Raw genomic sequence first — 27,733 nt, 5'->3', positions numbered from 1 at the left:
TGTAGTAATGAATGAAGTCAAGAACAGAATCCAGCAGTTCTAGCTCTGACTCTCAATCTGTTCAGTAAGGCCCATTTCCAGTGAAATTAATAGTACTAAAGAAATGTTTACTGAAAGAGGAAAAGAAGGTTATCAAAAACTTGCAGTTGATACACTACATAGCACAAAAACAAGCTTAAACTGAGTTAGTTTGCAAGTGAACAAGCCATTAGTGAGTTTCAAGAAACAATCCTCTACTTTGAAGACAGGCTAAATAATTAACTGTACTGAATTAGAAATTAGTAAAATACGTTAATCAGATACTTTATTTACTCTTTTATCTTTTTAGAGTGCAGCTTCTTTTTTTTGAAAGGAGAAAGATATTTTCTTCTTTTTATCTCCTTCCTTAAGTGAAATAAATGATATACTACCTGTCCAACTAAGAAATGCAAACTTTTATATTAGAGCAACGGTGACATTACAGACCTCTAACTAAACCATTCTCCTTCCAATATGAGAATGCTAGTTCATAAGAAATCACCAGAAGAAAGTATCTTAGCCATTTTCTCTATTCTAATATCCTATTCCAATCTATTTTCATATTTCCCTATATTCTTATCAGTTATTCCTCCTCTGTACATTACTTACCTCTATTCTACCTTCAAAGGTTTCTAAAGTTCCATTCTGGTTGTGACATATTCTTTACCTCTAATTGTACCCTGGTTTTCTTCCACTATTCTACCCAGAATTTTGCCTTGGCTCTATTTCTAATTTTGACACTCTTGCCTGACTTCCTACACCTGCCAACCATGACTAAATGATATTTCTCTCCTCAAGGTTTCTGAAACTACATCCAAATGTAAAAAGAGTATGAAAAAAACCTAACACATGGACACATCTATGCTCACTTTTAGCTACAGAAGAGGGTTAGCAGTCTCTCTGTTGCAAAAATTGACTATACACAGAGAAATTAAAATTAACGGTCTCTGGTGTCACAGCTTAATGTTCTCCAATATGTGCCCCTGAACTTCTTATTTGATATTCTAGTCTTATTTCAGTTTTCTTAGAGGCATAAGAAAAACCTCCATGTAGTTACTGAAGTTATTATTAAACCTCAATATAGCTGGGGTAGGAAACTACTATAAGTATGAGTCATGAAGCCTCATGCAAAGATTACAGCATTACATCACTGTGGCTTCCCTGAAAGACCCCCACTGCTGCATATCAGGTATTTACTTTAGGAAGAATGTGCTAAAGGAGAAAGCAGGAAAACTGGCACCACACGATTTAAATTTTTTCATGGTCCTGCAATATCTTATTAACGCCTGAGAGATTCTAGCTGGAAAACAGCAGCACGAGGTCTGAACAAGACTACCCTGAAGAGCAGTAGGAGGTTTCCCTACCTGCTTTGCAACCACATCTCCCTGGCCCTTTGCCTTCCTTACCTGCTTTGCAACTGCAGCTCCCTGGCCCTTTGCCTGAGGGCTTTTTTTAGGTCTTCTGCCAAGCATGCTGGTTCATGAATTTCAGAGGATCGTGTCTCTAAGGGACTGAGAGCACATGAAATGGCATGTCAGTATCCTCACCTGCCTCAACGCACCGCAAACGGGACGAAGGCAGGCAGCCCAGAGCAGGCTCTGCACAAACCTGCAGCTGCTCCCAGCACCCCCAAACACTGGGCAACACCAGCAGGGGGCCGTGGGGGCGCACACCAGCAGGGGGCCGTGGGGGCGCACACCAGCAGGGGGCCGTGGGGGCGCACACCAGCAGGGGGCCGTGGGGGCGCACACCAGCAGGGGGCCGTGGGGGCGCACACCACCTACCACGCTCCCCAGGGCCCGGGCCCGTCAGTGCCGCCTCCCCCACAGCCTCCGGGAGCCCGGCCCGGCCCGGCCCGGCCGCACCCCGCCCTCCGCCTGAGGGGACTCAGAGCCGGCGTTCCCCGCCCCCCCCCGCGCGGCCCGGGCGGACAGGCACGACCGCTCGCACGGTAGCGGGACCCCCCTCCCCGCCGGACCCAGCGCCGCGTGAGGGCGGGGCAGCGCCGGCCCGCCCCGAACCCCTGTGGAGCCCTCCCCGCCCCGGCGCAGGGAGGAGCCGGCGGAGGCGATAGGCTGAGCGGCGTGTAAATAACCGCCGCCTCCCGCCGAGGGGCCGCGAGCGGTACCGCGACGCGCCGGCCCGCGGCGGGCAGGTCCCGGCTCACCTCGGCCTCCCGCCGCCCAAGCGAAGGCGCCCGGCGAAGCTGCGCCCGTCCGGCCCGGGGACGCCTCGGCCGCCGCTCCAAGGCTGCAGTGCGCCTGCGCGGAGGGGCGCGGGGGCGGTACTGGCCGCTGAGGCGGGGCCAGCAGGGCCCGGGGGAGGGCGGGGCCCCGGGCGCGGGCGGGAAAGGGCCCGGCTCCCGCGCGGAGCCCGCGGCAAGAGCCGCTGCTGGAGCCTCCCCCACAGCTCCAGCTCTGCAGAGGGTGTTCACAGAGGGCGTTCACTGCTGCGTTTTGGGGAGCAGGTCGGTTACAACAGCAGATTTCAACAGACCTGCCTTACCTGAGGCAATTTCTTTGCAGTAGTCCTTGGTAGCAGTCGAAAAAGAAAAAAGTTGGTTACGTGAATGACACTTCTTCAGGTATTTTTACTTTCCTGGTAGCAGTCTCCCCAGTTCAAATATTCAGCCTTGATTACAAGCAAAGTTCCTTTTTATGAGATCAGCTATCTAAGTTAAAGCACATTTTAACGATGATGCCTTTTATATTCAAAAACACTACATAAAATGCAACACCACAGACACTGCTAAATTTTAACCTCCTCAGCATCAGTAGTGATACAAGTAACCCATTTCAAGTTCATACACCTCAGCTGAAAGGGGACCATTCACCAGCACATAAACATTTGAAATCAAACTGGTTTTAAAATATTTTTACAAATTTTTGAAACAATTTCTTTATTATACAAAAAGTGCTTTAATACACCAAACATTTAAACAAAATGTTTAGAAAAAATACATTTCACTATTTCCATTTTATCAACAATTAAAAAATAAAAATAAACATTATTTTTAAAATTTATACATATTAAAAAATAAAATCTCTATCGCCTTATTCATCCTTGAGTGCATACATGACATCATCCTGGCTGATATTGAGTCGCACCTGCATGTGAAGATACTTATTACTGGACTCCACCAACAACAGCCTGCAGGCACCAAGTCTTGAGCAAATTGCCATAATTTCTGATATTGTAGGACTCTGCATGCCTTCAATTCTACACAATGCTATGTGCTGATGATAGACCTATTTAAAGAAAAGAGAGAAAATGGCACAGGTCATGTTTACCTCCTGCTGCAATTGAGTAATCCAAGGTGAAAAAGAGACGCTTCCTTCCCTCCCCTGCATCTATGGGAGGGAAGGAAAAAAACTCTCTCCAGCCCATTCAGATGAAATGCACACATGCTGCTGTTCAGCACAAACTGTTAGGACTTTGTCAAGGAAGTAACAATTCCAAGCTATAGTTTCTTTTTTTATATAGCCCAAAAGCAAAACAATTAGCAACCTACCTTGTCTGCTCTTTTCTAACTAGATCAGTTTATGTTACTACACCTCTTCTCCCCTGTGGACTAGAGCTTATCCAGAAGATTAAGAGCTGATTTACAATTAATTACATACCAGTTCACTCAGAAGCGAATTTCAGGCCCAGTGACTCATAAACACAAGTCACTTGACTACAAACACAAAAGATCACAGCTTTGAAAGGCACAGGAGAATGCACTTGTCACAAATCATGCAGACTACTAGCAAATCTGTAACAAGAATCAGTTGGGGTCTTCTGCTTTTCTATTTAGAAAAAGCAGAAGAAAACTCTTTTGGCGTTAAACTAAGGGGAAAGTGTAACAAATCAGTCTAACAAAATATTCTTTGAATTTCAAAGAACCCATCACCCAGTGTATCTATGCAACCAACTGATGCAGATGTTCAAGAGCCAGTAACAAAAAAACAATTAAAATGCTTACTTACAAACCTGTAGAACCAGATAAAACTAGCAGGTTATTTTATATATAAATATATAGTTCTAAACATTTTTATAAGTATTAACATTTAGCTTCCATACTATGAATCATGAAATGGACTCTGTAGTCTTCACAGCTCTGCTGGTGTCAAGTATTTTATGGGTGTACTAAGAAATTGAAGCTACTAGTGACATATCTGCCTCTATTGAGAAAGACAGTGATACAGAAGTTGGAATCCGCTTTCAGTTTTCCTCCATGAATTATGGTGTGTGGTATTTTCAGGTTCTCTTATTTTTCCTGTTATAAAGCATGTTAGCTGGAGGCATGGAATATTTTCAGATGCAGGCCAAAAAAATCCCTTTGTGATCCAGAGTAACATTAATACAACAGTAGGTGTTTCCAATCATAAGTATTTAGTCCCACTGAAAAAAAGGCAGTAGCATTCCATTAGGCTTTACACCTGGCCTGGGCAGCCATGCCCCAATTTACCCTGTCATTATATTGTCTTCCATCATATTTCAAGAATGAAAACCCCAACTACTTAAGTATTTACACTTCTGCCTGATAATTTTGACAGTGCCCCCCTCTTTAAGAGGAAAAAAAAAAAAAGTACCCCAAAACATGAACATACCTGTTGAACTGTTGCCTCTTCAACTCCTGCCCTGCGAAACTCTGCTAAAATGGCTTTCAAAAAGATTTGTTCATGCAATGAGGCATTTCTGAATATCAAAACAAAAACAGACAAAAATCAATCTGTGAAGTTTAGAATTTATGAAGTGTCAGGAAGAAGCCTGGAAGGGAAATTGCTTGGTAACCACATATTTAAACGCAGGGTATTTTTCTCCCTGGGAGGGGTAGTTTATGTCAACTAGCCATTATATTATGGCCTGCAACTCCAGCACCATGATACGCTGCATTTCACCTCACCTCTCTATCAGTGTATCCAAACACAACATTTAATTCCATGTGTCATACATGTTTTGTGGTGGTGTGTTACAGTCAACTTACATTTATGTATTAACAAATTAACATTGAGGTTTTCAGGCCCAAGCAGCACAGTAAAAGCAGTACTTACACATCCAACAAAATACTGTATTTGCACCCCTTAGTCCCCCCTTCCCTGCTGAAACAGATTCTCTTCCTTTTGACTAGAAACTGGTAAAGCACTTTATCAGTTACAGTCTGTGCAGACCACTAAAGGGCAACATAATTCCTCACACATATGACCTCAGGAAACCTTCTAGAAGTCTGAACAGAATATGTTAAAGAAAAAAAACAGTTCAAAGGGGAAAGTCTTGCATTCTGCTCAGACTTCCGTGGCTGCATCTAAGCAAGCGAAGACAGTGGCACAATGCAAGTGGATATGCAGAGGGGAATAGTTGACTCTTGAGGACCCAGTGCCTACACTATGCACATCTGAGTGGTTTCTCCCTTCAGTCTAGCTCCAAGTCTGGTCTGGTATGCTGAATGATCAGTAGCATTTGTGGTTGCGGGCTTCTGAGTGTATCTTCCAGATTTAGTTCCAAGTGGAAGGAATTCAAATACATGTACTTGGAAACTGATATTCAGCAAAATCAATGTACAGTAAGGAGGGACAATCAGGAAATTTCAAAAGCCTCCTCCTGAACTGAGCCAACACACTAACAGGGAAACATCCTGTATAAACTTGAACAAGTGACTTCTGTGCTTTTGTTTCCCTTTAATTCCTGTTTTGTACCCCTATCACAGCTGTGCTGCAAGGTTCATTTTGTATCATACTTCAACAAAGCATGATGCATCACATATGCTCCCAAAGTGGTGAGGACAGACTGAATGCTTTTGAAAAAAGAACCCAGCAAAAAAGACACAAAAGCAAAGAAATTCCTTTGAGAAATATTTTTACCTGATTGCATTTATATATGGTGATGAAAACATTTCATCTATGGCTTCTGTTATGTGGGCCATCCTGACTATTTCAGGGGTTCTCTTTTGGCTAGCAAACTCACAGATCTCAGTGGCCCTTCTGCAGATGTCAAGGCAACGCCTTGCATCACCAGACAGTGCTGCGACCTGAAAGTAAACATGACAGGTTTGTAGCAATATTTCCTACAAGTTGAGAAAAGAGTTTAGCAAGAATCAATAGACAAAAAAAGACCCAACCCAACCTCAGAACAGGAGAGCAATGCTAGTGTGAACTATGTTACTAGAATCCCAGGTTTCAGAGAAAAATCTTATTGACGAAAACCAACAGAAGCAACCCTCCCACACCCCCACTGTTATCTGGTCATCACAAATTCAAGACTGAACTTTCTTCTATAACTGCAGAAGTCGGAGACCAAGAAAAAAAAATTCAGGAAATTCAACGTGAGCAGTTCAGTTCTACACCAAAAGTTTTCAGAAATGTTATCAAAGACCCTACCACAATCCAGGTTCATGCAGAGAAAAAAGACCAGGCGAGGGGGCAAAAAGCTCCTCAGTTTTTCCATACTCAATAGAATACTGATTTTGAGTGTACATTAATATTTTTTAGTTGGTCTCGAAGAAACATCTGGGATAGTGAATTTACATTTACAAGTGCCTGAAAATTTTTAGGTGTCTGAAGTTTCTGCAACTAAATACGTCTTAAAACTCCTCTTGTGGTTTACAATTTTAATAAAGCTATGAACATTCACTAGATATAGTACTGGCCTAGTTTTCTCAGTAGATGCTGATAACATATGAAAGCCCTAGAATGCAGCTGGAGTCAAAAATGAGAAACCCTTTAGAAAGCCTAATTGCAAGTTATTGTTCTAGATTTTCTGAAGAAAAATGATACTAGAAAAACACTGCAGATTCAGTCTGCAAAATCATCACTATTCTTACAAAAAGGTGGTTCCTTCATAACAAAACAAATGCTTATATTTACTTCTGACATATTTACAAGTACTCTTTTTTTAATCCTACAATGATGCTTAGCAGAAAAAGTTTAAGAGTAAACTGGTCGACAGATGTTCAACATAATGTTAATAGATTATTTTAATGTATAATTGCTACATAAGACATTAAATAATGCACACATCTTAATTTGAGAAGCTACTGATCCCTAATGCATAATCTATTTTTTGTACAACTGAGCATTAAGACTAGAGAGAGAACAGGTACTACCTATTACGCCAAGGCTTTAAACATCTTGAGAAAGAGAATGAATATGGATATCTCCACTGCCACTGGCATACTAATTTTTTTCAAGATTATCCAATGACTCACGTTATGCCAAACACTGGAGAAAGCTGACATCTTATCATTATGCATTATCACGACTCTTGTTGTCATGCCTCCAGCTCTTGGAATATACTGCTGCCTTCTCAAAGTAGGTGGAAAAAGCAAGGACACTGCTTTAGCAACGTTCCCTGTGAAAATACCCTGTATACCTTACAGAGAGCATAACATATGATCCACTACTTGACCTCACTTGTCTTCAATACACAACACATAACCAAGTCTGACAACTCTCACAAAATTCTCCCCTGTTGCCACCAACACTCTTTACCCTAGGGCAACACAAAGGACATACATCTGTACTGTGCTTACCTTTCTGGAAACCAGCTGAATTGCATCCTCTTCAAATGCCTTCATGCCGTTCAGTCTGGATGAAATAATTTGCTGTAACTGTTTGTAGGTGTAGGGCTGAAAGGACATTCTGGTAAGGCCCTGTAAGTAAATAATACAATACAGTAAAGAAGCATTTGTAGTGCCTGAAAACTCTCAACTGCTCAAGCATAGCCTGTATAGTTAATTTTCTTTAGTAGAAACAGTCTCTTTCATATCCTTTCCTTCCAAGTGATATGCTTTAATCAATTCTTCCACTTCCTATTTGTGAAATAAATGTGCAAAGCCACAGTTTTGTAGATAAGTGAGGACCACTGGTTGGACCTCCCCACTGAAAGGCCTGAGGAGCACGTGCTGCTGCTATTAGAATTCAAGTTTCTCTTACAAAACTTGTAAACAAATCAGAGCCATCTAATACAACAATCTTTTGATAAAAAAATAAAGTGTAAAAAGTTTTAAATACAGTAACAGCAGAAGCTATGAAAAAATAATCACCTTTCCTTTAGCAAATCTGTATGCAGTTATACTATTGACTTCACATTAGCAATCAGCCAAGAATTAAAAATCCTCTTCTGGCTCAAGCTGATAAAAACTGCTTTCAGCTGGACAATCTATGTTATAGATGGTGCACTGCCTTTCATATTCTACAGGAGGCCTGAGAAGAATGCAAATTCTTCTCTCTTGTGACTACATAGACTCAGCTGATCTGCAGATTTAGCGGGTGGGGGAAAGCAATTCACACACTGTGGAGCTATTTTTGAGTCACAGAAGGATGGAGGCACAGAGCACTGTTTATGCAAATCACTTTTCAGAGCAATGATTAAGAGATGACCTAGGAAAATGTATTCAACACAGGTGTAAAGCGCATCCAACTTTGTCCAAAGGTATCCAACAAAGCAAATCTACCAGCTGATGATGGCAAACAGAGAAGTAACTAGGTGCCTGAAATGAAAGGGGAAAGGAAGGGAAACCAGAAGAGAATTCTTCTGAACTCCAGAGTAAGCAGTTTAACCATGAAGCATGGCATTTGATTATCCAAATCTTAATATATTTAAAACGACATCTGCATTCTTAATTTATTCTTACAAGAACACAGTGTTCTTACACAGCATAAAATCTGATTAGCAAGATGGCTCCTAAACTCACTTTGCTAAGATTTATGTGTTCATTATCTGCCCTCTGGAGAGGGAATTATAAAAGTATTGTTTTACCTCTAATGTAACCAATCCTACCTTTCTCCTGGATTACTTTTGATTGCCTGCAGTATTTAATCTGTTCTTATTTTATAGCATAGCAACAAAACTGCTAGGACATACCAGTCTGCTAGCTACTCTGTTCATCATTATTCTTTCTGGCAAGTCCATGGTGTTAGCAATGGCCAAGATGATTAACTTGGAGTGCTTTTGAGTTGGCCAGTCAAATAAGTTGTACATCACATTCTGTTTCCGGGTCCACAGAAGATCAAGCTGCAGAGGTAGAATGAGAAGAATTAGACTGAAAAATAATAACCTTGTATTTCCAATATCTGATGGGGGTTTGAGAGTGCCAGAGAAGACTTCTTACATGACTCTGAACAAGCTGTCTCTGTTGTGTTTCCTTTATCCGTCTACTAATAGGACTACACTTTCAGAATTAGGGCTTTAATCTCTTTTGGAAAAGCAGTCCTACTACATGCTTGAACAGTATTAATCACAGTAGACTGATTAAACAGCTGGAGTTTTTAAACACTACTGTGATGTTAATACTACATCTAACAAGATTAAAAGACCCTCCATGTGAGAATGTGAATTAGCCTACAGCAAAAAAATCAGTGTGCATTTGTTTATTACTGAACATACCACATTCAAAGAGTTTCAAAACTGGGTATGACTTATTTCACTCTGAGTTTTCTCACTGGAAAAGCAGCAGTTTCCAGACAAAACACAGTTGAATTCTATGGTATTTAGGACTTGATAGAACAACTCATTCCATGACTTGGACCAAAACAAAACATAAAACCAACATGAAATCCAAGGCAGCGAACAATAATGCAACAGGATACTTGCCCATTTAGTTTCCTAATAACGCTAAGAGGAACTATTTGGGTGTCTTCTCTTGTAAGTCTATTTCTTTTAGGTCACATATGATATCCAAGTATAATTTGCCTTTTTCCATCCTCCAAAAACTCATTTCTTATGACACTTCAAGGAAAGGGAATGAAGGAATCTTTGTCTCACCTCATCCACTACCAGCACTGTGGTCTTCCTCTTTGGTCCAGGTGTATTGAACAGTTTTGCCAACAGTACTGCAGCATGGGTTGCTGTCACCTTCTGACCTGTCAGTAACTGGACAAGGATTAAACAATGTTGTGGGTTAATCAACCCAAAACCTTGGAAATAGGAAGTTTAACTCATATTTGGTTTTAACTTTTCTCTAACAATCAACATCAAGCATCTGGAATTTTTTTCCCCTGGAGGGGAATAAAAAAGAGAAAGTAGCTCATAAAACACTCAGGTTTTATATGTCCATACTGAACAGAAACAAAAGAATATATCACTAAAATGAAAGGCCATTAGAATTTCAATGCAATTTGTCTTAAATATAAATTCATTAAGAAATCCTGAACCCAGTCTCAGGAGGAGTCTAAACCTAGCATACCTCAAGGGTGTCTCTGAATGCAAAACACTGAAAACTTAAGGCAGTTGATTACTGAAGTCAGTCAGCCTGACTTCAGCAATCTTGGAATCCCTTTAAAATATTAATGAATCATCAGCAGGATCTAGAACTAAATAATTTATTCAACTCTAAGCTAAAAAAATACCTTCAGCAACAACTGCTTCTGCAATAGGCTATGGGGCAAAACAGATGTGCTGACTGTATGTTACCTCTTCCCTTGCAGGTCTAAAGATACACAGAAATTAAAGCCATGACATTCAAAATTACACTATATAATGCTGAATCAATTGTTCAACATAGTTCAGAGTCAAGCTGTAAAGTAAAATGGAGATTGCATTTGAAAATTGTATTTGTTCTCCATAATCCCATAAAAACTGAGATTTCATAATTATTAAAGAAGTCAGAGCATGACAATAATATATAATCTATACTTGCTTCATGTTTCCAATTCAGTCAGGACAGTCTGAATCAGTCACACAAAGCAGCTGGACCACAGAGGATCCTGTTTCTACAGCTCTGGAACTGGGCATCCAATATATCACAGACTACAGTTTGTTATGGTGGAACTGGCACACTTACTGTACCCAGGTATTTAACCATATCTCCTTCATCTGTTGGGGCCTTCCTGTCCCTGTCCCTCTTCTATAAACTCTCCTATGACAGCAAGGTAGCTGAACACTCCAGAATTTACTGCAGTCATGCAAAGAAATGTAAGCAAACTGGAGCTTGAGACTGCAGTTTGAGATGCAGCAATCAGAAGAGTAGCAGCAGCCTAGCTAGGGCACTTGGGTCACAGCTGAGGCAGAAGGGATCAGAGAAATAAGTGGTTCATCTGACTACATGCTCCCCTGAAGGATATTTAACTGGGCTAGCTTCAAGGGTTCAGGGCCCATGGGGGTCAACAAATTTTACTTCCAAAGGCCTATTCTTTATTAATTTTAAAATTTTATGCTGAACAGGATAGGAACGAAGAGTGTTAAGATACATTAACATTACCATGAAATAAGTTAATTGTCACAAAGCCTTTCACTATGCTAAAGAAATACAGCAACCTGCTGTAACAAATCCCTCAGCAAGACACCGTCTATGCTGGTTTGAGGAAAGGATGCAAATATGTAAATTTAACTCCCAACTATAGGGATAAGGATATTATAACAATGTATGCCACCTCCTGCTCAGATAGAAGATGTCAAACTTAAACGGAACATAAGTTTATAAGAAAATGGAATTTTCTTCAGGAAACCATCATTTCATTTCCAGGTCACTGGCTTAAAGTTAGCCTAGACTGACAAGAGTCTTGCACGGTTACTGTCTGATACCTTTGGGTGATCTGAATCCAGTCCTCAGAAGGTTAATTCACACCCATATTAAACACAAGCACAGTCACTAGTTCCAGATGAGATAATGCAGACTAGTTTGTCATAGAAATCTGAAATACAGTACTGCTGACAGAGATGGTCTCTTCTTAGCTGGATTGTTATGATGACAGACCAATTAACCATTAAGACCCCTTTAGTAATTTTCCTACTGCTACACTGACTCCAGAGTTGTCATCTCAGTAACTTTTTAAGCATACATGTGCAGAAAAAGTTATAGAAGGGGAAAATATAAAAAGAATCTGTTTAAATTTTTTTTAGACCTGAGTGGATGCAATAAAGCAGGCTCTCCCCCAACCACTGCCCTTATGCAGCTGAAAGCAAAATAGTTCAAGAAGCTGGCCATGGCCTTCAGCTAATTACTTTTTAACCTGCTCTAAGATATTAGCATACAGTCTCTTGGAGGGACTACTTGTAAGTATTAATATGTTAAGTGCCTTGAATGCTGTAATACATCAAGGATCTGATGGTAAAGCCTAAGTAAGATCTCTTCTTTAGGCTTCTAAGGCTTTACTTACCTCTAGTATCTGCACGTAAGCTTGGTGAGGGTCAGTCAGCTTCATGCCATTGATCTCTACAAACTGGAATGATGGTAGCTCATCATTTTCTGCAGCTTGCTGAAGACAGCTTATTACTTCATGAACAGTTGCAGTTTTACCTGTTCCAGGCACTCCAGAAATGTACATGCACCTACAAAAGGAAAGCACCTTTTCAGCAGCCTAAGCAAAATGATAACACTCTTAGGATTAATGAGCTGGAATTCCTGGGCTCCAAGACCAACCTTGAATCCTACTCCTCTGTCACTTCAGGCAATTCCCTATATTTCAATCACTTTATTTGCAAACTGGGACACATAACACATTGAAGGTTCATGAGGATTTTTATCATTACTAAAGCAATTAACAACCTAAAAGTACTTTATAAGTGTAATTTAGCTCTTTTACAAATAAAATAAAAAAGGTTTCCCAGACGTCTAAACTTCACTAGTTATATTTTGGTCTTTAATTTCAATCTACACAATAAATGACCCCACATTATTTCTATGCACAACCCTTCCTAAGGAAGCAAAACACCAGGAAAATTCAGCTGGGAACTTTCATTCAGCCAAATAATGGTAACATGAAATAAAAGTAGCGTTGATTGGCTGACTACTGTTATGACATAGGTAGCTGTGATCTCGGTTACAGTCTCACCAACAAACTCACCCTCCTGTACCATCAATAAGTTTGCTTTCCACAAAGTTATAGATATCCTGGAATTCTTCCTCACGGCAAGGCAGAGATTCTGGGATAGCAGAAACATGCAGCCTTTTGATTAAGAAAAGAAAAAGAAAATTGAAATCAGAGGTCCAAGGTTTGCGTTTTTGCAGTTCTACCTGAAAAGGGCCTGCTGAGGAAAACATAGCCAGATGCTCCACTTTTCACAGTTGTGTGTAGTTTTTCAAATCTCTCTCACATACTTTTAAGTCTGAACACCAACATAAAGTATCCCAAAAGAAACAGCCTAGTCTCCCTATATGTGCTTTTAAGTTTTAAGAGCACTGAACAGTCATCTTCATAAACAAACAGCATAAATACGCAGCAATAGAGATCTAGCTGGTTTAATTCACAAAAAAAATGTAAGTCAGTGTAGAGGTAGGATAAAACAGGGGAGACAACTTATAGAAAACTGAAAAAACTAAAACTCAGTTTGAAAGATATAGTCAGTCCTGAATGCTTTTTTTTTTCCCACTGTGAAGATCTACAACGATAGCTGTAAAGCTTTTTCGTGCACCAAAAGGAGACAAATATTGTACCTTTACAGTCTAAAGCTAATACGACAGGATCTTTGTTTTTCTAATGTTGCACAGAATAAAGACAGATACTTAACTCTGAAGAACTTAGCATGAACTGGTTATAATAATTTGAAATTGTAAAAGTGGTAAACACTACTAGTATTTGTAAATACAGTATTGTACTGTAAATTCTTAAATACTCTTCTAGTATCAAAACACCATGCATTTTTACCAAATTTATTCAATATGGTCAAAATGACATTTTCTTATTTCAGCATAGCCTACTGCTATGCATACCTGATGTAAAAAAGAGGTTTTCCTCCCCTGAGTACATGTTACCTTAATCTGGCTTCTTCTAGTATACTAGCTGGTTTCTGTGCTGCATGGTTGCGCCTGGGAATTTCGGGAGTTGCATTCCGGGGTGTCTTGGGTGTTCCTGGTAAAGGCTGCAAAGAAAAGTTACAACCTCAAGCAGATTTTCTACATACAGCAACTTCTATTTGTACAAGTTTCCCAAGCATTACTTCTTTTAACTGTCTGAAGAACTTTTTAATTGTTAATGCTTTTCTGAAGTGCTGTGTTACAAAGTGATCAGGTTCTTAAGAAACAGCAAGCAATTAGAAATCGATCTATCTGAATTTCATTGTCCAAACAAAAAAGTCATACGTGATCTTCATTATTCTTCTGTGTTGTGTTTACAAGTTCTAGGATTTCTGCATTACGACATACCATAAACACAGAGTAAAAATTAGCCATTGACAGTATGTACCTGGCTATGGTGCCAAATACAGTCTTAATGAGTTTGGCCTAAAATCCATGTAGCCTGGTATCCCATCTCCATCAGCAGCCAGGACACTATGCAAAACTGCCAGCCACACTCTTTGGTGCGGCCATGAACACTGCAGAGCATCCCTTCTGTGTTCATAATCATCTGCACATTGGTAAGCTTTCAAGAATTAAAACTCTACTGCCAAGCACAAGTTGGTCTTATGACTTTCTGCTATATATATATATATAGACTGCACTCAGTAAAGACTGTACAGAAATAGAACTGAAATGTCTGTGGGCAGCTTACAATAAAAGTAAAAATGGTGGCCATAAATGGCTTCATCAGTTTGTTCCGCTCCAGTCCAATCCAACATTTTCCCTGTTTAGGCTGGAGTTTTCTAATCAACATTCACAATACACAAGTGTTTTATACATTACCTACTCATACCAAAGATCGTATGAATCAAGATAACATTTCATTAAAAGCTAAGGGTTCAGATACTTAACTTGGGTACACAGGCATCAAGCATTCAAATAATTGGCTCAGAAATAATAAAACCAGTTCTTTTATATGGAACCTTACAGTTTTCTTAGGAGTCTTAGCAGGAGTGTGAACTGAAGACTTCCTTGAAGATTTTGGGGTGCTCAATGTTCTGCTTGATTTAGTTTTCTTTTCTGGTGTACAGAGCACATCATCCTTCTCCTCCTCACTACTTGAAGAGTAAGAGCTGTCTGAACTAGACAGAAAATCCTCTTCCTGGTTCAACTCTAGTGCATTTAATATGCTATGAGAAACAGAAATTACATGAGTTTTTAAAAAATACATACAACCCTACACACTACAAAGAATCATTTGTACGTTTTCAGCTTTTTCTAGAGTTATTGTATCAGCCAGCCAACGTATTTTCCACTTGAGCTGTTAATTTTCCTTGGCTAATAGACTGCTTTAAAGGAAGTCGGTTTTCTGATGAACACCATGAGTTGGCTTTATGTTTCTGAACGTAAGACAGTTTTCACTCACACTGCAATTAAGCTGTGCTTCAAGAACCATTTGTATTTCAATATTAAGCTAGACAAACTCTCAAGTATTCAGATTGCTAGTGATAACTTGAAGAAGATACCATGCACACAAAAGTTTACCTGACTTGCTCTGCAATACGAGTGTTTGTTTTCTGTACACATATCCTACGAGAACAAGGGCTCAATACAGGGCTCTGACTACACCGTTTCTGATATCCAATTAAACTGTAAAGAAAGAACACAAAGTTATTTGTATTTCCTTTTTGCATCACACTTGTAAAGATGGAGAGAAGGCCTTTCAAACTTCAGGCTCAGTTGTTATGGCTGCCAATCCAGCATGAATTCTCATTCAGAGTTATTCACAGATTGGCTATGGCATGGATACTGGCAGCACAATTTCCCCTCTCTTGCATTCTCTCTTCAATGTATCTTTGCCAAGGAAAACAAAAACCCACAAAATATTTACTGCAGTTCATTCATGGTCTGTACTGTAAAGATTTTTATAGTAACATGTAATTATTTCTGTAAAGCTTTGTGAACGAGGAAAGCCAAGTCTAAAGAGACACCATGAGTCCATACAAGTCAGAGCTGCTAGCTGACCTGTGATGCTGTGACAACAGCGACTGCACTAGTATTAGTTCAAAACTGACGTGTCTGACTCAGACCCTATCAACTTTGTTTCCTGGTGCACCCTCAGCTGGCAACAGCAATTATTTCACATTGACTGACAGCTGCTGCACATTTACAGCCTTCCCTCACTTCACCAGTTACACATATACATTGGTGAAGAGCACTGAATAGATGCTGATAAAGTGGAATTAGCAGCCAAATTATTTTGCAAATATAACACTGTCAAACTGAAGGGACAGGGGCTCAAAACAGCAGTGGTTTTTAGTTTGGTTGTGGGTTTTTGAGTTGTTTGGTGGTTTTGGTTGGTTGTTTTCTGGGGTTTTTTTGAGAGAAAGAGAAAACAAATCTGATTTGGGCATATCTGATTTTCTTTGGAGTAGATTTTTATATTTGTCTTTTGAGACTCCTTGGTTGTCTTCTTGGGCACTTCATCCCCACCACTGAAACACTTTACTGTTAATACAACTTTCCTATTATAGTTATAATGAGATGAATCACTTTATTTGTAGACAGTTCTCAGAATTGTTTTAGATCTATAAATATCACTGAAATGCCATTACCTTATCATTGGTAAGTAAGGGTTTTTTTCCTATGCAGTAAGTGACAAAAATGTGGTGCAGATCCACCAAGTGTTGCACCCACATCTTTAATCTTTGAAAGGAAGAAAGGAGGAACATGACTGGTTTTTCGCTTCTTACATTTTATACAAGAAAGTCCGATCCATTCCCTTCCTGCCCCCGCCTAATGCCATTTTAAAGGCTGCGTGAAGACACACTTAATCAACTACACTTTGAGTTTTGAATTCTTTTCTACATAAAAATTAGCATGAAAGTATACATACAATTATCATGAGAACTCTCACGAGGACAATCACATACCTTTCTATAGTTCAGTGTATCTCAATAGTTGTCACAAGTAGGGCACATTTGAGCCTGTGTGACATACATACTGTGACTGCAGGGAAACAAATTTTTATCCATGCTAGTGAGTACAAACCATAACAATCAATATGGCTTCAATTCCCTTTCATATCATCCTACAATTCCCATTTCCAACCTCTTCTCTCTGTTCTTGTAACCACGAACTGCTTGTGTCCATCTTTGAAGTTAACTCCTCTTATGATCTCCCCAATCATTCATTCACCTCCAAGTGACACGCTTTCCAGAGCTTCACCACCATGGACTTTTAACTATTTAGGCTATTCCCCCCTTCTGTCAGTGATCTCAACAGGCAAAACATGGTACACAGAAACTTCACCCGCTTTTCTCTCCAGAAGTCTTTCATAAATGTGCTTTAAGAGAACTACATACAAATAGAAATCCCATGCAAAGATAATTATAAAAAGGCTATCACTTACGATATAGTGTCATCTTTCACATTAAGATTCTTGGCTTTCTCATTGGAGTCGCTGACCTTACTATGGGGGGATAATTGTATTGTATCCTTAAATCTCTGCCAGTCCTCTGCAGTATCAAGCACTGACTTTGACTTCTCATTGGCACAAGGTATTTTTGGTGGAGAGCCTAAAATGCCAGTGAATTTCACTCTTCTTTTAGTAGCTGATGGTTCTAATGGTGTTACAGCATCACAGAGATCATCCAGAAGTTCCAAAACTTCAGATCCCAGGAGCCTGCCTTTAGGAGATCTTATGGGACCTAGGGATCAAGAAGAAAATGAACTTTTGTCAGGCTTTAATATGTTTGGATTGGTTAACTTTCAGAAGACATGGTATGACTGGCTCAATTGCTGTCATTTAAGTTAAAGGAGATGGCATTACACTCCAGGAACAAGGACTAGAAGGCATACACTTCCTCTAAAGAGATGACTAAATAGAACACAAACTGATCTTTGTCAGTTTTCTAACCCTCCTCCATCACTTACAACTTTACTCAGGCTCCAGTTTGAAAATATTGCATGTTACATACGGTCAGACATGCTTATTCAATCAGCCCAATGTAAACATTCTAGCACACCGTTAGAAGATTCAAGAAAGTGAGACATTCTGATGTCAAGTTAGGCTGATTGGTAGCATTTCAGCTAATAAGCACTTTATTTTAGACTTACCAGTTAGAAATAAAACATCTGCAACAGCAACTGGATATGTCTGTTATTTCACTTCTTATAAGACAAACAACTGATGCGCCCAAAAGGCTTGGGCTAACCCCAAAGCCTGAATAACGTAACTAAGAATACTGATGTTGAATATTACCATTGTTTGAACTACTCAAAATGAAGAGGCACAAAACATACTACATTCAAAACTACTGAATGAACAGAATATTGCCATATACATACTGTTTAACTGTAACTTCTTCCTTGCTGTTGGAGTTTTGACGTCATTAGCCACTCTTTGTGACTGTCTCTCCTTAGCAAGAGAAGACTTGGAAGCAGAATGTTTTGATTCTATTTCCAACTCAACATTTTTTGGTTTTGTGGTGCTCCGAACAACATTCTCTGTCTCTTTTTTCAGAGGGGAAATAATGTCTGAAGGAATAAGTGAGTTTGAAGAGTTTGGGATGCCACCTTCTTTCTTCCTAGCTTCTTTCAGCTTAGAGAATGTGTCAGGGGACAAAGCCTTAAAGCATTTCCCATCCCAAGACTGTTTTACATAGAAAGTTTGTTCCTTGTTTAACATAACAGGTAGTTCCTCCCCAAGACGTAGCGGTATTACCTGTAAAAACAGAAAATACCAAAACACACGTACCTTAACATTTACTGTTAATTTAGCATTCAACGATTTCCTATTCACAGATCTTATTATCGGAACTCATGCAATCCTTCATTACAGAGGGGAACACCTTCAACCTACAGTCACACTAGCGTAAGTTTATGGCACTACAGGACTCCCATTCACATTACTTCTTTCCACACAAACCTCTAAATGCGCTGGCTGCTGACAACCAAAGTCATTTTGGGGTGGAAGACAGAATATCAACAGTTTTCAACTATTCTATCCTATGTTAACTGCATTAACAAATACACATCACACATTTGGTTTGGGAGGGAATAAAGTAGCTGCACTGTTCTACTATGCTTTTCAAATTGTTCCTGTTTCCTTCTTCCCTTTATGTGTAGACGGCTTGCAGTACATACCATGATACTTTTAATAATGGTCTCCACAGCTATATCAGTGTCATAACCAGGAACTTGATCAAAAAACACCTCTTGGGGAGAAATCTCTCTTTTAAGCAGTTTCCGTTTATTCTGAGGTATCTCTGTAATGTGAGAAAACCACTGCACAACTGCATGTTTCTGCTGAGCACCTGTAACAATGAAAAGAAGTCAATGAACATTAAGAATTTTATTGTATCACAAATAGTTACTACCAGATCTCAATGACCTTAGCTGAAATGCCATCAGTAGAAATCCTCCCTGGACTCAGGTGAGAAAGCATCTGTTAAGAGATTACAATTCCCATTTTCTAAGCTAAATTAAAATGTTTGAGTTGAGACTTTCAAGGACTAAGATAACACCTACATCAGGTCTCAATCACAAAACACCTGGAGACCAGCTCCAGACCACCAGTTCACTATTGCAAATTAAGTTCCCTATTTGCATAGATATGATGAAATCAAACCCCACTAACCAAAAGCAGTGACATAAAAGGAGAACTGAGAAATTTCAGAACACTACTTGTAATGCCAATATTATTTTAGAAGCCAGAAATGTATTTATTCACTGCCTAACAAACCAGAGAATCCTGCTGTTGAAATATCTAGGAGAAAGTCTGAATATACAGTATAAGTGTAGAGAGTGTTAAAAGAAACATTTGGAACATACTAAAATTGAATATTAAGTTACTCTCTACATTTTAAGGTGTTCCGCTTTGAATGAAAACAAAGTCGCATATCTTTTGTTATATATCTTTGACAAATTTATTAAAGGAAAGATCTTGTTTTCAAGGAAGTTTCATGAGTTTCATTCCACCATGAAAAGAGTATTGTTATGTCACAATAAATGTGCGTTAGTGAATAAATAAGATGAAGTGATATGTATTTATGTTTAAAAAAAGTAAAGAGATTAAAAAACCCTCAAAACATTACAATGGCCAAAACAACAAAAGGTCTTCAAAGAAATCAGGCATAGCTAATGAGTAGTTTCTAACTCAGACATAGTCTTTGTATTGGTCACCTTACATGGTTTATCTTTTCATATCTGTCTTGTTTATAAACCAGTAGTTCTACAAGGGACAGAGGTAATGAGCCCCATTTATTCAGCCTTGTATTGCTAAATTACAGAATCACAGAACTGTTTGGGTTGGAAGGGACTTTAAAGATCACCTAGTTCCAAGCCCTTTGCCATGGGCAGGGACACCTTCCACTAGACCAGGTTGCTCAAAATTACCTGATGTCTAACAAGATGCAAGTTCCAGGGTGCTGTGGTGCTCTTGCTCCATTTGGATTCTCCAATTTCTAAATAAAGCATGAGCTCACACTATCTTCCTCAAGGACTATTTCTTTTAAATTAGACAACTAAGCAAAAAGATTCTAAGAATTTAATGTCTTTAAGCTCTCCGTTTATCTATCAAATTTAGTTGAAATTAGCCATCAGCCCCAAATATTTGAGGAGCATGTGAATACAGATGCAGTGATTACCAATGCCTAATTTTCTTAATAAATGAGGCCAGAGGTATAGTATTAATGCTAACTACATCCCCATGAAATAGGTAACTTCAAAACATTTAAAGATTTCTCAGATAGGAAGTAAATTTTTATTTCTCTTACCATCTTCATATAAATCCAGGAGTTGTGCCACAAAAGGTTGATCTGCATTCTCCCCTTCTACTAAAATAAAGTTGCCAAGCTGTATACAGGTTTCTGTCCTGCTTCTTTCTGATGTAATAAGGATTCCCCTAGAAAATGATACACATATGCAGATTAACAGGATTTCAGATTCATTACAATTCACATATCATTAAAGCTGATGGACTGTCAATTTTACAGCTAGTTACATCTTCTCTTGTAAACCTTACAATTTAGTTTCCTGATTAAAAGCTTTCATATATATTTCAAATAGACAGTTAAAAGTGTCCAGAGGGCAACTGAACTCGACACAGCTGTTCACTGTTCACTCAACTGTTCGACACCACCACCCCGCCCCCACCACAAGCACTGGGACAAAGAAAAAGAGCAAAAGGCTCAGGAATCGAGATAAGGACAGGGGGAGGGTTGCCCACCCATTACAGTTATGGGAAAAAGACAAACTCATTAGGGGAAGAAAAAAAAAATCACTTTAATTCAAACACTAACAAAACCAACACTTAACAGAGTGGGACAGTGAGAAGGGTTACCACACCTCAAAAACACCTTCCCCCCACCCCTCCCTTCTTCCTGCTCTGCTCCCAGTCTCTCTACCTCCTCCCCCCAGTGACACAGGGGGCAGGAAATGGGGGGGGTGCAGTCAGTTTGCCGCTTCTTCCTCCTCAGGAAGCAGGGGGGGATGGACTCTGCACATTCTTCCCCTGCTCCACACGGTTCCTCTCTCACAGGAGACAGTCCTCCATGAACTTTCTCCAGTGTGCATTCTTCCCACAGGCTGTAGCTGTTCCCATCCTGCTCCAGCGTGGGTCACCCCCACATGCTGCAGTCCTCCCAGCACCAGACTACAACAGCAGGGGCTTCTGCTTCCCTGAGTCCTGGCCTTTTTCGGGCACAGCCACCTGCTCCAGTGTGGGGTCGTCCAGAGGCAAATCTCTGCACCATCGTGGGCCCCCACGGGCAGCAGGGAGGGCGGCCCTGCCATCTCACCACGGGCTGCAGGGTGGGTGCACCGGTGCACCTCTCCCCCTTCCTTCCAGCCCCCTTTCAGGTTCCCGTTCTTAAATACACTATCACAGAGGCACAGCCACTGTCACTTAATTGGTTCAGCCCTAGTCAGAGGCAGGTCCAACTTGGAGCTGGGGGAGCTTTAAGAAGCTTCTCACAAGGGCCACTGCTGTAGCCCCCTCCCCACTACCAAAAACCCCACCCCACAAACCCAGCACGTTTAGTTAAATGTTTTTGTTTATACATCATACAATTTATAATTCAAGAGTTTTGTCACAATGTTTCTGTTATGAACACGCAGTCATGCTCAAAACCTCACTCATACTCTCACCAATGGCCACATTGACCTAAACAATGTCAAAAAGGTAAAGAAGCCTTCATTGATTAAGTTTCACTGAGCAAGCCAGAAATAAGTGTCATTTACTTGTACTGGGAAGTCCTCAGTTTTCTGTCTGAGCTCATGGGTTTTCCATACCAGGAGTAGGTAATTTTGTTTTGCTGCCGGGTATTCATGATTCCCAAGGAAAAGCTAAAACACATAAACAATTTTTAAAATTACTATTTAAAAATAAAAGCAGGGAAAGACTCAAGATGGCCAGATACACAGAAACACCAACAACTCTTTCAGTGTGTATGAAGAACACGGCATGCATCGGTCGATTCAGCAAAGCCTACTTTCCCCAAAGCCTCCAGACGCCTCTCCCTGAGGGAGGAGGAAAAAGGGAAGATACTTAGCAGGGGATTTCTTCAATTCCCATTTTTCACATCTAGTGCTTGACTAACACACCTGACAAACTTGCGATTCCCTTGTTACTGGCTACTTTGCTTCTTCACAGAGAAGGTTATCAGCTATTCTCTTACTACCAAACCCTCCCGCTGCCCCGAGCTGCGCAGGAGGCCGGCGCGGCCCTGGCCGACCACTGCCGCCATGGCCGGGGCATCCCGCTTCGCCTCGCTGTTTTCTGTCCAGACCTCATAGCGACCAGGCGGATGAGACCGCCACGAACGTTTCGCTTGCGCTCAATTTTTATGGTTTTTTTTTAATGTTGTTTTTTTTTTTTTTTTCCCTAAACAAGAATTTTGTCTCTGGAAGCAGGCGACGGGGCTCAGGAAAATGCCCCCCACCCCCCTCAGCCCGTCGGTTTAGCCGAGGCAGCGGAGAGCTCAGGCAGGGCTCTGCCTCAGGGAGGCCGCTCCCCGCCCCGGGCTTCTGCCCGGCTGCCAGGCGGCCCACGGGGTCACGGCGTGGGCAGGGTCGGACACGCAGAGGGACACCTTGGCGCTCCACCACCCTCCCAGAGCCGCTGTAACCCGTCGCCCCCCGTAGGGCCCAGGCCCACTCACCGCGGCGCCCACTTCGCAGCACTAGGATAGAATTTCGCGCCAAAGCCCACCCGCAGCCCCACCCCCTCGGCCGCGCGCGCACAGGGCGGAAGGGGCGGAAAGAAGCCGCGCAGCAGCCGCCGCCATGTTTGCGCCTGGCGCCCCGAAGCCGCGGCCGGAAGGGATGTTATAGCCCGAAGTTAAGATGCCGGCCGGCGGCGGCGGCGCCCCGGAAGCGGAAGTGGCAGTGGCTGCAGCCCCTCACGGAAGGGGAGCGGGGGCCACTGCCGCGGAGTTGAGGGGAGCTGTGTAGCGGCAGCCATGGCGAACCGGACGGTGAAGGACGCGCACAGCATCCACGGCACCAACCCGCAGTACCTGGTGGAGAAGATCATCCGCACCCGCATCTATGAGTCCAAGTACTGGAAGGAGGAGTGCTTCGGCCTGACGGGTATGGCGGGGTGGGCCGGGGCGGGAGAGGGCTCGGTGGGGAGCCCGCGCTGACGGCCCGTCCCTCTCCTAGCCGAGCTGGTGGTGGACAAGGCCATGGAGCTGAAGTACGTGGGGGGCGTCTATGGCGGGAACATTAAGCCTACGCCCTTCTTGTGCTTGACGCTGAAGATGCTGCAGATCCAGCCCGAGAAGGACATCATCGTAGAGTTCATAAAAAACGAGGACTTCAAGTAAGTTGGTAGCTTGATTTTTACCTTCTTTGGTTGTCGTACTGAATGAAACTGTCCAAATCAGCCAGGGAAACCTCAGTGCAGGGTTTAGCCTTTAGCAGGCCCTGATAAACTCTTCTTGCAAAAAAGAACATCCTTCCTCTTGCTTTCAAACTGTTCTTCTTGTCACTTGGGCTGTTGGAATGGCTTGCCTCTGTGGCATTTGCTCTCTGTGATAACACACCTCCACCTGAACTATTTAGAATGATGTGCATTAAGGGAGCGATATTAATCTACTTTTTCTTTAATATTTTTTTGTGATAATGCAGTTCCTGCATGCATGAACAACCCATACTGAGATTATATATGTATATTTGAGTGTGTATATATATATACTTGAGTGCTTGAAGGAGAAAGTCTAAACAGTCATGTATTCTATTTATTTTAGTGTACTGATTTTCCTCAGAAACTTATGGGAAAAACTCTTTTATCTAAATTTCCAACTATGCAAAAAGATCAGATATGTGAAACGGTTTACTTTTCAGGTATGTCCGAATGCTTGGTGCATTGTACATGAGATTGACAGGCACTGCCATTGACTGCTACAAGTATCTTGAACCACTGTACAATGACTATCGAAAAATAAAAAGTCAGAACAGAAATGGGGGTAAGCACTCTTACATAGTTGTGGTTTCTTAGCACCTCATAGATGAGCTTTTGTTAAAAAAAATATCATGGTAGATAAAAGTAAATATTCTGTTTAGTAATATAAGCTTAAAAAATTGTGGCATAGTCATCTTTTTTTAACTTTACTTATTCATCCTTTGGATAGTCTGTTGCTGGTCTTGCTGACCTGTACAAATGAGAACTGCCTTGCTTATTTCGCTTTCCCCAAGTGCTTGTGTTTTCTCTTGGGCACTGAAGCACAGTTCCATAACTACCAAAGAAACACTGTTTTGGGTGCTGGTTTAAGCCCTCTGAATCTACTGATCCTAGCTGTGCAGTACTTTCCTTTTTGCAAGATAAGCCTCATGATTTTCTTGGAGAATTTTAGAACTGTTGTTTGTACAGCCCACTGGACAAATTGTCTGAAGTGTTTCATTGTTACTCTAGCATTAATCTTGTCTTTTAAATGCTGTTTTCCACCCCTCCCCAGAATTTGAACTGATGCATGTGGATGAATTTATTGATGAACTACTCCATGAGGAACGTGTATGCGATATCATTCTGCCTCGATTACAGGTTTGGAAAAGTGGATGGTTATGGAATTCTTAACTGCATCAGATTCAGTAGTTGTATCAGCTACCAGCTTGTTGCATAAAGCCCTTCTGGCACACGAGATGCCTCCTTAGGTGTTTGTTCTTACATGGGTTACGTAAGATAAAGTTGTAATTTATCCTAGAAACGGTATGTTCTGGAAGAAGCTGAGCAACTTGAGCCTCGTGTTAGTGCTTTGGAAGAAGATATGGATGATGTAGAATCTAGTGAAGAGGAGGAAGAGGAAGATGAAAAGGTTGGTGAACTATATTGGAAAGGGATAGTTAAAGCTGGTGGTGAGTCACTGCCGAACACTTTATGGTCTAAGAAATATTTGAGGGGAGGCACCAGGAGGCTGCATCTCTTATCTCCCCCCTTAACATATTTTCCTATAAGCTGCTTGCGAGAACATGTTAGACCCTGAAGCAGTTTTCAGGTGCTCTGTTTGTCAAGCTTTTCTGTCTCCTGAAATTCACAAATCTGAATCTGTTCTGTGTTAAACATATTTCAGATTAAATGGTTTTACATACATATATAACAGAGAGAACTAAAGGTGATGATGAAAGTTATGATGACCATCAGGGTCAACTCTGCTGAACTTAAGAATCAACAGTATGAGAGGTGGCCATTGTAATTTCCAGCTGGCAAACTTAGGCAGTACCACTCACTTCTGCATATGAAATACTTGAGGATGGGGAAGGCTGGTTGCACGACTTCTGTATTTTGTATTAATTGTTCAGAAATCTTTACTGATAAAATCCTTGATGAAACAAGACTTACAGAACCTTCCCCTGCTACTGTTTCCAGCTGGAACGAGCACCCTCTCCTGACCACCGCAGAAGAGGCTACAGGGACCTTGATAAACCTCGCAGATCTCCAGCTGTGCGATACAGGCGGAGCCGAAGCAGGTCTCCAAGAAGGTGACAAGGCTCTCCTTGAGTAATATTCTTACCTATTGTACTGCAGGTGGCTGAAGCAAAGCAAAGAAGTGAAGATGGCAATTCAGCCAGAATCTCTTAACACCTCCCAATTCCTTTAGCCACTTTCTGAAGTAAGGAGTTGCAGTGCACAGCCACAGTCAGCCCGTCTGCCTGTTTCTCTAGTCCTTCAGTAACTCTTGAACTCACTGGCCAGCTTAAGCTAAATCTGAAAATACAGTGAAGATATTAAGGAGAACAAAGTGCTTTGTTTTCACATGAGCCAGAGGCTCGAGAGAAAATCCTTTTAATTGTTCTTACTGATAATAAGCCAGAAAAACACTCATCACCAACCCCACTTGCTCACTGTATGGGCCAGTTCGTGTACTGCCTCTTGTGCAGGAGGCCAAACACACGCTGACCAGAGACACAGTGGAGTGCAAGGGAAGCCCTGATGCTGTAGAATATGAGAAATTAAACAGCTGGTTCTGGTCACGATTTTTAGTGACTTTTTCTTTTCTCACCCAATTACAGGCGAAGCCGCTCTCCAAAGAGAAGAAGGTAGTCCTTTATTCTATTATTTAATCTCTGAATGTGTGCATTTTTAGTATGGCTATCTTAAAAGCTTCCTTTCTCTCAGTCCATCACCACGCCGGGAGAGGCATCGCAGCAAAAGCCCAAGACGACACCGGAGCAGGTCCAGGGAGAGGCGCCACAGATCAAGATCTAAATCTCCAGGTATTTTTGTCATTTACAGATCAACTCTGGCAAGTCTTTACCAGCAGGACATCCACTCTAAGAAAAATCTGTGTCACGGTATCAAGAAGGTAGTGTAGGTACTTACTACTGGCTCATAAAACTGCTAGTAAAAGCACAGCTGGAGAACTCCTTTAATACATGCAAAATTGCTTTGAGTATGTTTTTCAAATATTTGCTAGGAGGTTAATTTGCATGCCTAATTAAGGCTAGGGTTGTTCTGGCATTATCACACTTGGTCACTAGAAGCAGATTGCATTAGCAAAACAAAAAAGAATTCCAGGGTGTCTGGAAGTAACTGTCACCTTTTTATCTCATAGGGCATCATCGTAGTCACAGACACAGAAGTCATTCCAAATCACCTGAAAGGTAAAGGCTTGGCCTGTTTCTTAAGGGTGTCTGTACTGCTGTCATTTAATCTTGGGGATTGAAGGTCTTATTACAATGCTGGAGATGAAATATTTCATACAGTACCTCCCTCAGTGTTGTCAAGTCACACTATCCACATTTGACCACAGAAAACACTACTATGAATCACCTTGGTCTTTCAAACCAATTACTAGTGCTGTGTCCTATGGCCTTTTTTCTGTTTCAGGTCTAAGAAAAGTCACAAGAAGAGTCGGCGAGGGAATGAATAACAAGCTAAATCCAGCACACAACTTAAGGACCTTGAACTGCAGTCTAATACTGTCCTGTTTGCTTTACGGGACAGCTGGATATGTACTGGCTGCTTCAGCAGTCCCTTTCTTTAATCCTTCTCCTCTTGTACAAGTCTTGTTTATTTGGTTTTTTTTAATTAAAAGAAAGCTAAGAATACTTTTTATGTAGTTGGTTACTTATCCTCATGATAGAATTTGAGGATTGTTTTTAAATTGTTTTTCTCAAGACCTGTAAAAACTAGTGACAAGCAATAAAAAAATGGGGTTTTGTCTTTAAAGGCTCCTTCTGTTTCTTTCATAATACTTTGTTTGGATGTCCCCTAGCTGAAGCTGGCTTCATTCTCAAATCAAGGCGTTGTTTTGACAGCCACTGCATTCAGTTGCCAAAGTGACAGTATGTTTGAGTTACGAACACTGAAGACCTACCAGCCTGAGTATCTCAAACTTCCAGCACAGGAAAGGAACTAAGACTGTCACAGTCCCGCATGTTTACCAGAAGAACTAAACTCTCCAACACGGATGTTACTGGTTCCTTTGTAAGAATCATCCTTAAGCCTCATGACATGCTGCTTCTGATACTACTATCAGACAGTTTAGAAATTTCAAGTAGTACAAAGCACTTAAT

General features: G+C 41.1%; 3 protein-coding genes across 5 annotated transcripts in view; 1 reads left to right on the top strand and 2 right to left on the bottom strand.

Moving 5' to 3' along the window:
* The window catches only part of CC2D1B (coiled-coil and C2 domain containing 1B), a 35,303-nt gene extending 33,035 nt beyond the window's left edge, over window positions 1-2,268 (bottom strand). For both annotated transcript variants that reach the window (XM_074876050.1, XM_074876051.1), the window contains exons 1-2: window positions 2,186-2,268; window positions 1,425-1,529 (exon numbers count right to left, since the gene is read on the bottom strand). In XM_074876050.1, the coding sequence (XP_074732151.1) occupies window positions 1,425-1,490 (66 nt within the window). In that variant the 5' untranslated portion in view covers window positions 1,491-1,529; window positions 2,186-2,268. The remainder of the gene's footprint in view (window positions 1-1,424; window positions 1,530-2,185) is intronic.
* Window positions 2,269-2,566: 298 nt separating this feature from the next.
* ORC1 (origin recognition complex subunit 1) lies at window positions 2,567-23,028 on the bottom strand. Of its 2 annotated transcripts, XM_074876052.1 has the most exons (18): window positions 22,879-22,978; window positions 21,959-22,063; window positions 20,494-20,621; window positions 18,863-19,032; window positions 18,065-18,440; window positions 17,127-17,424; window positions 15,260-15,364; window positions 14,703-14,904; window positions 13,691-13,797; window positions 12,783-12,884; window positions 12,096-12,267; window positions 9,763-9,870; window positions 8,863-9,012; window positions 7,529-7,648; window positions 5,862-6,028; window positions 4,611-4,698; window positions 3,126-3,266; window positions 2,567-2,689 (listed from the first exon to the last, which is right to left on the bottom strand). In XM_074876052.1, the coding sequence occupies exons 2-18, from the start codon at window positions 22,045-22,047 to the stop codon at window positions 2,645-2,647; spliced, it is 2,568 nt and encodes an 855-aa protein (XP_074732153.1). In that variant the 5' UTR covers window positions 22,048-22,063; window positions 22,879-22,978; the 3' UTR covers window positions 2,567-2,644. The 2 variants fall into 2 exon arrangements, with proteins under 2 accessions (XP_074732153.1, XP_074732154.1); XM_074876053.1 differs by lacking the exon at window positions 2,567-2,689 and having other exon boundaries at window positions 2,881-3,266; window positions 22,879-23,028.
* Window positions 23,011-27,386, top strand: PRPF38A (pre-mRNA processing factor 38A). Its single transcript, XM_074876054.1, has 10 exons — window positions 23,011-23,308; window positions 23,381-23,540; window positions 24,065-24,186; window positions 24,676-24,761; window positions 24,922-25,032; window positions 25,584-25,696; window positions 26,228-26,254; window positions 26,334-26,431; window positions 26,770-26,818; window positions 27,045-27,386. Exons 1-10 carry the CDS (start codon window positions 23,179-23,181, stop codon window positions 27,085-27,087), a joined length of 939 nt encoding a protein of 312 aa, XP_074732155.1. The 5' UTR covers window positions 23,011-23,178; the 3' UTR covers window positions 27,088-27,386.
* The last annotated feature ends 347 nt before the right edge of the window (window positions 27,387-27,733 follow it).

The sequence above is a fragment of the Strix uralensis genome, chromosome 8, assembly GCF_047716275.1.
Source record: "Strix uralensis isolate ZFMK-TIS-50842 chromosome 8, bStrUra1, whole genome shotgun sequence".
In the NCBI taxonomy this organism is placed as follows: domain Eukaryota; kingdom Metazoa; phylum Chordata; class Aves; order Strigiformes; family Strigidae; genus Strix; species Strix uralensis.
This window is presented reverse-complemented; position numbering and strand designations above follow the sequence as displayed.